The following is an 11,137-nucleotide window of genomic DNA, read 5'->3' as shown; positions in this document are numbered from 1 at the left end:
AAGAACACATACACAGTGATGCTGCTGCATCACTTCACAAAACAGATTTTATTAATCATCACAAGATACAAAATATATTTCTTACTTGGATACATTTATCATTTTTATATCGTTTTTATACTGATGCAAGAAGGAAAGAACAATTAATCGATCACGATCAGGAAGATTAACAGGTATATAAGAGAGAGAGAGATCAAAGCAAGAGCATTCAGTTCAGTTGACAGCATGTAGGATCTAATCTGCGTCTCCAAACTGCATTAACCCATCAAACACAGCGTGGACGAGTGTGATCTCTGTCCAACAGCATTTTTTAAAGCCTCTCACGCGTTCACTCTCACTCCGGAGACTAGAGGATCCTGGGAAAAACACTCAGAACACTGCTTAGGTGGAGACGGGACAAAGCCATCACTATGGTTACGAGAGGGAAATTGGAGGTCCTTAGCCAAAGTGCAGAGCAAATATGAGGATCAGGGGGATTACTCTTCAACTGGTTCCAGTTTTTAATATGGAAACAAAAGGGTAAGGATAAAGTTAGGTATGGGTTTAAGGTTTTTAAATTAGCCTAGGTCTGTGTGTGTGTGTGTGCAGGTGTGTTTATATGTGTAGTTTTAAACAAAACTCACATTTTTAGGAGTTTCAATAATCTAATATCTGCCTGTTTAGCTTCCCAATACACACCCTAGCTGTGACACTCCTGTATGTATTTGGGTGTGTGTGACTAAGCTTGAAATGGTGTAAGGTAGTACTGTAGGAAGGCAGGTGGAAGCAGCACTCGTTGCACAGGGCTGGGGGAGGGGTATGTATCTCTGTGTGTGTGTGTGGGTGTATTTGCTAGAGTGGTCTAAGCAGGCAGGTTGAGGCAGTGCTAGGATCAGAGGGAGGGCCAAGCCTTGTGTGGTTGCTCCCATGCATTAATATAGATATTCTGGATGGATTGTGTGTGGATGGATTGTAATCAGCTCTCAGGTCCGTGTCTACTGGGGCAGAGCTTTCAGAATGGCATTGACCTCCTCAGCCACAGCAGTCAGAGCAAACTCAAATTGGTCCTGAGGAGAGGGAAAGCATATTGCTCAGCATTAATACACACCAACCCAACAGCAAGGCCAATCTCACTTCACCTACAGGCAGCAGTGTAGTGAGAAATTCTCATGCATAAGATTACTGGAGAAAGTGCTACTTAAGAAGTGTGTTATCGTAAGTAACGTCATGGCTATTATTAGGTCGCAGGCATGCAGCAAAAGTGATCATCAAAGCCAAAATCTCATATAATAATAATTATTAATCTCACCACAATGTCACCATTAAAATAAGTCATAATTACATCACAATCTGTCACTATCTCTATAAAATGAGTTACTGCTGTTTTACCGGCGAGAACCACACACTTTTCTTTGTTTTTATGTCAGCATTGAGGAGCATGTTCAGAACCGAGTGGAGACTAATGCTAATGTTAATACATGCACACTACAGAAACCCAATCACAGCACATTCACCCTCTATAAACCAGTTATTTCACATCAGTAGACCAACTACAGATATCAATCCAGAGTGTGTACCACTACACATAGGAAGTGATTTGACTGCAGTGTTGTAAAGGAGCTGGGAGCTGATCGATTGGTGAGGGAGGAGAGTCACACGGGATTATAAGATATTAAATATATATATATATATATATATATATATATATATATATATATATATATATAATGTATTAGTTGACCTGAGAGCTGAGTAATGTATTAGTATTAGTTTTTATAATGAGACATTCTGGACTGATTGATTTAGTTTAGTCTAGACATTTCTTAAAATCACTTAAGAAATGTCTAGACTAAACTAAATCAATCAGTCCAGAATGTCTCATTATAAAAACTAATACTACCAATAAAGAGATTTTACTTCAGTATTAATCATCTGATCTAAACTGTGTGACTGTATTATTTTATTGGATCTGTATCGGCTGATACTTAGCATGATATGATCACGGGGGCAATAGAACTTGATAAAGACATCTCTTACAAATAGGCATCATAATCATTCAAAATTCCTATAAAATTACATTATTCATCATAATCAGTTATTACTGTCATACAATAGTTATCACACTAACTGAAAATCCTCATGAAATGTTATTATTCATCATAATCAGTTATCATTGTCATACAGTAGTTATTATTTCATCACAATAAAGGAATAAATTATTACAGCATAATCAGTCAAAAGCTCTTCAAAATAAGTAATTAATCACAATCAGTCAATATCTCAATGTCATTCTTTTCCCATAGTCAGTCAATATCTCCATAAAACATCATCTTTTCCTCACAACCAGTTCTCCAAAAAAATAAGTCCATGTCTTAAATTTGTATTTTATTCTTTGAGTACCAGTCAGAATTCTTACATCACCATTTTTAAATCTCTCTTTATCTCCTAGAATTAAAGAGCGTGCTACTGTGTCTTTAGGGCTGATCTATGCCATAGAGGTCTGTTCTGACTGCTCTGTCATGTGATTCATTCTAAAAGCAATCTGTGCTAAAACCGTCTGCATTGCTTGAACATGGGAACAGCTGTAATCAACAGGCAGACAAATGTAAAGATGTTGGTCTTTGTGATGTACACAAAAACGATACATTTGAAATGGGTTAATAACTGAAAATATGTAAAGTTGTAATGTAAAGTTGATATGAGGCCTTCTTCTGCAAAATAGTTCCACCACAAGTGGTGTGTGGTTTCGCTTGCTGTTTCCCTTTCCATGCAATTAGACTGTGTAGCTGTCTGTATCTGTTGCATAAAGCTTTGTATATTCTGTTCCTCTTTTTTCTACAATAGTGGTAAACATATACTTCCTAAAGTATTTAGGATCCACTCAGAGGCGTTTTTACCTTTGTGCGCACCATTCCTGGTCTCTGATCCCGGATGTGCTCCAGAGTTGCAGCAATATCAATTTCCTTCACTCCTACGCCACAAACACAATGCATAACTTACAAAATACACTCCATACGGCGTTCAACACAGCCATGACAGGTTATTACTACAAGAAACAAAGAAAGTGCAAGGCAGAAAATGACAAACGTCAGACATGCTAATCCATAATTTTCAGTTTGAACTATAATAACGCCAACTTGGTTGTTGGATCATTACTAGACATTAGTTTTTAAACCCAGGATTACACAGGATTATCACAAAATAAAACCGCAGCAAATAATCATCATAAAGACAAAATGGCAGGTATGCATGAAAATGTAAGCAGCTTAAGGATCCACCTTTAGCCATGCGGTTTAGAACCATGTCAATCAGGATGTACGTTCCAGTCCGGCCTGTACCATCACTAGAGGAGAGAGAGAGGAGTGAATTTTCGACCGAAACAAAGCACTGTGTATATCAGCAGGAACGTCTACAGACGAAAAACATCTGCAGAGACGAAAATACAGCATTCATAAAGTCAAGCACTTTCTTGTGTAACAGGTTGCTGTGTTGGCAAAAATTCAGTTGCTGTTGGAACAAACCTTGTATCTCCACTTTTTGTTCGTCATTTCATTTACCCTTTTGACGTGATTTAAAAGCTTCGGCCATGCTTTACAACATAGCCTAGTCTACTGGTGGTAACAAAAATTTGGAAGGAGGAACATGCCTAAAGTCCCTCCTCAGAATCGAACATCCTATAAATACCATCTCTAAACCATCTCGAAACCTTCCACTACCCCGTCACTAGCAAAATAGGTTTTTGAGATACAGTTTTGTTCAGACAGCGATGGAGGTTTATTAAGTGTACCTGCAGTGGACAATGATGGGGCAGGAGCGTCCTCGGTAGCATTTGTTCACCTTCCTGTGGGGGAGAGGTGGAGAGAGGGAGAAAGACGAGAGAGAGAGGAGAGAAACGCTCACACTTTAAGGAGCACTGCAACAGCCTATGGACAGATACATCTATGCCAGAGTCTAGAAATAACTGCATAGAATAATACGACGATCAGCCCTAACATTAAAACCAGTGGCAGATTAAGTGAATAACATTGATTATGTGGATCCAGTGGCATCTGTCAAGTGGTGCGATCAGTCAGAAAGTCCACAGTCTTGAATTTCTTAAAGTTGATGAGTTAAAAGCAAAAGAAATCACACAACGGGGTCAGAGCATCTCCAAAACATCAGAAAGGTCTTATAGAATGTTCCTGGTAAGTAGTGGTTAGTACCTACCAAAAGTGCTCCAAAGACGGACAACCAGTAAACCAGCAAGACAGTCATGGGCACCCAAGGCCCATCTGGTCCAATCCTACAGAAGAGCTACTGAAGCACAAATGGCTATGTCTTGTGGAGTCCATGCCTTGATGGGTACAAGCTGTTTTAGCAGCATAATATTTGGCAGATGGTTTTAAAGTTATGGCTGATCAAGTGTACATACAGTAAAGCATTAATAGGTCAGCCATAGAACAGAGCATACAGTGAGGAATTACTACAAAAGACAGACATGTAGACAGATAGCTAGCTAGCTAGTTGGCTAGCTGGCCAGCTACCTAGATAAACAGATAAAGGTTGAGAGAATAAGGATGAGCGACAGAGAGATACAGATAGAATAGACAGAGGCTTTGAGGCGATGGAGCGTGCCATCAGCGTTGCTCTTGCTGCAGCCACACCTGTCCGTGCTCATTTTTGTGACTATGCAACTGGAGTCAGATTACTAGCTGCAAACCACAAAAATGACACAGACAGCTGTGCAATACCACGGGCCCCGCTGCGCTCCATCGCACACGCAGAGAGAGAGAGAGAGAGAAAGAGAGAGAGAAAGCAAAAAAGAGAGAAAAAAGAGACAGGAGGCAGAAAGAGTGAGATAAGGGAAGACAAACAGTGGAAAAAGAAGTACAGAGAAAAGAACAAAAAGACAGACAGACAGAGAGGGAGAAGAAAGGGGAAGTGACAGACATGACAATGGAGGGAAAAAACCCTTGGGAATTCAGTAGAGATGGCATTTCGGTAGCGATGAGTATCAGTGTCACCAATATCAGCAGAAAAGCTGGACTGGATATTGGAATCTGATTCAATCTCGACTGAAGCAGCACACTGTAGGAAGGCATGTTGTTAGCTAAGTGTTCCTCTGGGGTAGTCGAGTGTTTAAGCAGTTTGAGCATGATAGTCTACCTTTAAATGTTTATCTTAAAGGTGCCCTAGAATGGAAAACTGTATTGTATAGTTAAATAATGAGAGCCTGGAAGTGACTGACCATAAACCTCAAACACTGTTGTCTCTTCATTGAAAAGAAAATCCCACAAAACCAAAACAGAGCTGGAAAATGGGCCAATTCTAAAATTGACATAATTTACATACATCCAGGCCACTAGTGAATCCAGGCCTTTCAAGGCTAAACAAAACAGCTATTCAGATACGAAAGCTATTCAAAAATATGGAAGCAAGGCTAAAAAGGCTAAAAGCTAACATTAGGTGGAAAAGACAAAGGAGAAGGACCTGCGTGTATCTGTATAGGGAAGCTGGGGGGCCACCACGTGTTGCAGAAACACTAGCAGGCGCTAGTCTAAACCATAAACCAGCCTACTGGCTACAATCTCTTAACCTTGCTAATCACACTCTGTGATAAGAGGACGCTGAGTGAACAGCAACACTATCCAATATGACTCAGGAACAGTCTGAGCATTTTTCACACCAACCAAAGCCACATACTTACTATTTATACATCAAATAACAAAATACTCAATAAATGCATTCTATGGCACCTTTAAGTGGAGTGCTTGTTGGCAAGGAATAACAAATTCTGAATTCATTGATCACTTAAGTGTGATTTTTTATATTTATAAGGTTTTTATATATTTTAGATTTTTATCAAAAGTATTTTTATGGAAAAGGAAAAGTGGTACCATCCCACCTCTAGAAATCAGCAGACAAGAGAACTGCGCTAGAGGAGAGAACACACATTCAAAGGAGGACATGGTGCGTGTGACGCAGTACCTGCGGAAGTCCAGCAGAGGGCGAGTGGAGGTCGGAATGCCCTGCGCTGGCCAGCTTAGGAAATGGAACTGGGTGAGAGTGCGCGTCTCCTGCGTCTGGACGTTCTTCAGGTAGAAGCTACGCACCAGGAAGTCGTTACACCAGATGTGCTCGGACACCAGGTTCACCTGTGTGTGATGTGATAGGCCAGTGACACAATTTACAAAACAATGAAGTCCGTAACCTCATCACCACTTGCGTGGCCTTTTAGACATGGCTGATGGATTTTCTAAGGAGTTCGTACATTGTAATAAACTGGGCTGATCCATCAAACTACTTATTCACATTACAAACACACACACACACCTCGTAGATGTGGTAGAGGGAGGAGCCCTCGTCAGGCCAATAACGGTCACACTGCTTCTCTCCGTCTTCAACAAGTGCGGTCATCATCACAATCACGGTACAGCCATTCTCCCAGACCATCTAAATACCACACATACACAGAGCCTAGCTTAGCCTTTCTTCTACATGCACACAAACTCAGCACACACAAAAAAAAGCTTGAAGGCACTGGTATTTTTGCTACTGGGCTTCTCAACATATTGTGTGCTCAGTGTGTGCAAGTAAATAAACTTCTTTCTGTAAACACTTCCTTCCTGCGTTGGCCACCAACACATCAAGATCACTCTCAAATAACTTTATTTGAAACCTAGCACGGATTTTTCTGACATAAAATAAATGAATAATAGCCTGCATCCAATCACTCACACACACACACACACACAGACCTGCCAAAAGTCGGAGATGGTGTGCGAGAGGGGTCCTTGGGTGGCGATGTATGCTGGCATTCTGGGGTCATGCTCAATCTAAAGAGTCAAGAGGAGACAAAAAGGTCGAGGGTCAGTGCTTCGGCCCCCTCTAATGCTGGATGGGCCCGTCACCATAGTGACAAGCCATTCATGTGGTCAGCCACAGGAAGGCTTAATAGATGATCCCCTTTCTCTACAACAGAACAGCGGGGATTCAAAATCAACTCCACCGGGCTACATCAATACACTGTAGCCATGGCAACGGCAAAATGGGGATTCCGGAACCCGAGGCAGCCCTGCACATCGCTGCGTAATAAATGGATTTTGTCACCTTGGCAACCAAATGGGAGGTGTGCGTGTGGTTTGTGTAGGGGGGAGGCTGCGCGGGGAACGTTCTGCTGTGAGATGGCAGAGGAAGAGCAAGGTGCGGCATTAGATAAGCAAGACAGGCTCTTGTGACATTTATGCTCTCACTTAGAGACGGCGACTACTGTCTCAGTTGTAGACTAAGACTGGAGGTAACACTTACAAGTGCTTAGAAATATAATTCAGTATTAATTACTTCTCATTTGTTGCTCTATGATCTAATGCAGTACCTACACTATATGTCCAAATGTTTGTGAACACCCCTTTTAATGAATGCATTCAGCAACTTTCCACTGCACCAATTGCTGAAACAGATGTGCAAATGCACCCACACACACAGCATGTCTTGTACCTGTAGAGAAATATGAATCTATTGGCACCATGCCTAATGGCAGACGTTGGATAGAGGGGTATAACACCCAAAAGCAGAGGAACTGTGTTCACTTGTACCCATCGTTTATATATAAATATAAATATAAAATACTGGTCAGCTGCAGCTATCTTTTAACACAGACGGATGAACTAGATGACTGGGAATGTAAGGCCACTTAACCACTAGTCATGTTTCTATAATCCTGACTAATGCTCCTTCAACTACTTCAACCACAAACCTATCATTCAGTAACTAATCAGTTATGAATCATATCTACTATGAATTATTAAAGACATATAAGCCCAATATGTGACCAGTTTAGTTATGAGAGTGACATGCTGAACTGTGGGTCCACAAACATTACTTACAGGGTAGAATAGGTTTGTTGTGACTGAAATCTGCACTGCTCTCACTTACTATAGTGCTGGCGTTGATGTAGTCAGTCCTTGAGGGGTTAATCTCGGCCTTCAGTTTCACACGAGAGTGATCGTCTGTACAACACAGCATGGAATTACACACAATTAACACTTGGTGGGGAGGCAGAGTGAACAAAAAAACAGGAGATGCTGTCTGCTGGGCTTTGATATACACATATGAAATAGTGTAATTTAAAAGCCAAAGTGCTCACACACCCACAATTGTGGTTCCAATGTAAGAGAGTGAAGAGCTGAGACTTTTTTGAATAAGTTTAATCTGTTAAAATGGCTTTTAAAAAAAAGGCTCACATGGAACAGCGTCAGGACAACGGTTCTTCTTGATGTTGCTTTCACTCTGAGCAACAGACACGGTGCTGGGTTCTGCCTGGTAGGAACACAATGCCTCCCACTCCTTCATCAGCCGGTCCTTATTCTTGACATGGTCCTCCATATATGCCTGCCAAAACAGGGAGTGAGAAAGAAAGAAAGAGAGACAGAAACACAATATGAATAATAATCTGACACATTATATACAATAACCACAAAACCACATTTCAAGAGGTTAGATTATAAATGTATATACACACACAGACACTCTATATGGACAAAAGTATTAGGACACCTGCTCAGTCATTGTTTCTTCTGAAAGGAATTCAAAAAGAATTTATCTTACTGCTGTTGAAGTAACTCTAATGGTCTCTATTACTATTACTAAGGATCTTTGAGCATTCCTGTGAGGATCTGCTTGCATTCAGCAACAGTAGTGTTAGTGAGCTCAACTCCCCAACTCATTCAAAATGTATTGGACCTCTAAACAGACCTACAAACAAACTGAACTAGAGGCATGACACAACACAGAGCTAAACCCCCTATCACAGTAATGCACAGCCTCGAGTGGCAACTGCAATGTACAATACAGTATAATACTGCCTCTTTTCAAACAGATGCTGATGTGGCATTGCACACCTTCACTGCAACAGCTAACAGACGCCTGTGCTGGCCAATGTCGTCAAAAAGTGATAAGGGGAAAGAGCAGCATCTACTCATTTAGAGAAAGCACAGCCAATTCTGCTCTCTCTGACTCCAGATGCTGATGGCAAACGTCACGGCTCAGGAAACTAGTAAACCCCAGGCCATATTGGTAGCACATCAGACCGCTGAGCCACACAGAGCCCCAAAACGATTCTAAAGGAGTTGTGTTTTGAACATAAAGTGAGATCTGAGATCCCATCAGTGCTAAAGAGGACAAGAAAGAGAACTTTAGAGTCCTCTTTTGGGTTCACTAAATCGTGAACCATGACGCAACCATGATGCAAAAAAAGCACCAAGGTAAGATGAAAGCTCCAAAATTACTTTCCCTGAAAGTTAAGATTGTAAGTTAAGTTTTTTTTTCTACTTTAAAGTTGCTGTTTTGAAAATGCACAGTTTTTGAGTGTGATGATACATTGTTATTGTGAATGTCAGGGACACTGGAATTGTATCAGCACATAATTCTATTCTAATTGTATGATGTATTTACTTCAGAAAAGTTCAGCATGTTCAGAAGATGCTGAGTTACTGCACTAAACTAGGTTAATTTTCATCATACCGCATTGGGAACCCTACAGAAATAAATTCTGTATTCCCATATCCCAATGTTTTATTTTATAAATGCTCATGTTCCGGCGGATATGTCCGTCAAACTGATATCTGCATCAACCCACAATTCGGTGCATCCCTAATGAATGTCACTTTGATGCCACTAGCAGTACACCAGCACAGCTAGTATATCACCCAACACAAGAACGAAGAGTGCCTGCTTGTGTGTACCAGTATCATGTGTCCGGTGGAGATGTCCATGTTGGACTGCGCCGGCTCCTCACACCAGGAGGGGGTGCTGCTGTGTGAGCTGGGGCTTGGCTGAGCGGCATCACTGAACTGAGACGACACGCTGCTGACCCGTGAGGTGTCCGTCCCTGCTCCTCCCCCCGAGCCTCCTCCTGTGCCTGCCCCGCCTGTGGCCCCTGCCCCCCCTTCGTGCTTGCCTGAAGAGGACTTAGCAGCCATGTGCTGCCGACAGAGGTCCTGAGGGTGGGGCGGAGAGAAACAGCCAGAAACAGTGGACTTAGGCTTGGAATTCATTGTCTGTATACATTTATCTTTACTGTCATGTGGCGATATTAATATATTAATATACAATATATTGGCCATCGAACATAGTAAATAAATTGAGATGATGGATAAAAATGAAACAGTGACGGCACATACAAAAATACTTTCAAAATTGAACACTACACTAAATCTGGTTAACTATGACGAATTTGACTATATTTATAATGCCAGAAAAACATACTGTGCCATAATATGATATAATTTATCACAATAACAATAAATACACTCCTAAAAAAGAACTAGCTTTGGTTCACTGAAGAACTATGTTTAAAATAGAGGTTAAAATAAAGGTTCTTTAGACCTGTTCTTCACGCTCATATATCTCAAACATGGTTCTTTGTCAACGCCAAAAGTGGTTCTTCTTTGGCATTTGAAGACCCTTTATTTTGAAAAGAGTGGCATAGATTCCTAGTTTGAAGGTAGATTTTAAATAGATGCTCCAACCTGGTACGCATAATGTGTGTCACTTCCTGCCTCGGGTCCCAAGCCCAGCTTTCCAGAGGCCAGCTGGCGGGCATGGCTGCGTAGGCAGGCGATGGTCAACGAGCCGACCAAGAGGCCGCCCACACAGGCCACACCCACGAAGGTGAGGAACACCCATCGGGTGCCGTCCCGCACACGCGTCGCGACCGGCAAAGCTTCATTTTTCTGTAGAGATAAAAAAACAAGACAAAAAGGATGAACCTTGTTGAAACCTTGAGTGTCAGCCGATACCGATCTGATATTTTCCTTTAATAATCAATAAGCCATTTGTACCTGAAGCACTTCCTTAAGATAAGCATGATAGTCTACTTTTAGAACTTTTAGTAACACTCAGACTTTCTTCCACCCCACAAGAAGAGGTAAAACACACATATATACCAAATATACGACCACACATAGTGACTGTGTGCTACTTCAGGATTTTTATATGATTGGATCGGATTCATTCGATATCTATTCCAGCATGTTGGCCCAATACAGATACCCATCGGTTGGGCTTACATTTTTTTTTCCTCAGAAAAAGTACTTAATTTCAAACCTTGCAGCTTCAAAACGATGACTGCTCTACGGGACAGCTATCTGCACCTCGTTTTCATTGGAGGTGTGAGCTG

The 11,137-nt window shown here is 41.4% G+C and overlaps 1 protein-coding gene across 1 annotated transcript in view; it reads right to left on the bottom strand.

Moving 5' to 3' along the window:
• Positions 1 to 19: 19 nt before the first annotated feature.
• ptprnb (protein tyrosine phosphatase receptor type Nb) overlaps positions 20 to 11,137 on the bottom strand; it is a 42,366-nt gene continuing 31,248 nt past the window's right edge. Inside the window, exons 12-22 of the mRNA XM_072683736.1 lie at positions 10,488 to 10,691; positions 9,702 to 9,956; positions 8,202 to 8,349; positions 7,894 to 7,967; positions 6,717 to 6,794; positions 6,292 to 6,411; positions 5,947 to 6,113; positions 3,767 to 3,820; positions 3,258 to 3,322; positions 2,877 to 2,950; positions 20 to 1,046 (exon numbers count right to left, since the gene is read on the bottom strand). Of these exons, the coding sequence (XP_072539837.1) occupies positions 975 to 1,046; positions 2,877 to 2,950; positions 3,258 to 3,322; positions 3,767 to 3,820; positions 5,947 to 6,113; positions 6,292 to 6,411; positions 6,717 to 6,794; positions 7,894 to 7,967; positions 8,202 to 8,349; positions 9,702 to 9,956; positions 10,488 to 10,691 (1,311 nt within the window). The 3' untranslated portion in view covers positions 20 to 974. The remainder of the gene's footprint in view (positions 1,047 to 2,876; positions 2,951 to 3,257; positions 3,323 to 3,766; positions 3,821 to 5,946; positions 6,114 to 6,291; positions 6,412 to 6,716; positions 6,795 to 7,893; positions 7,968 to 8,201; positions 8,350 to 9,701; positions 9,957 to 10,487; positions 10,692 to 11,137) is intronic.

This window comes from Salminus brasiliensis, chromosome 7 (genome assembly GCF_030463535.1).
Source record: "Salminus brasiliensis chromosome 7, fSalBra1.hap2, whole genome shotgun sequence".
Classification (NCBI taxonomy): Eukaryota; Metazoa; Chordata; class Actinopteri; order Characiformes; family Bryconidae; genus Salminus; species Salminus brasiliensis.
This window is presented reverse-complemented; position numbering and strand designations above follow the sequence as displayed.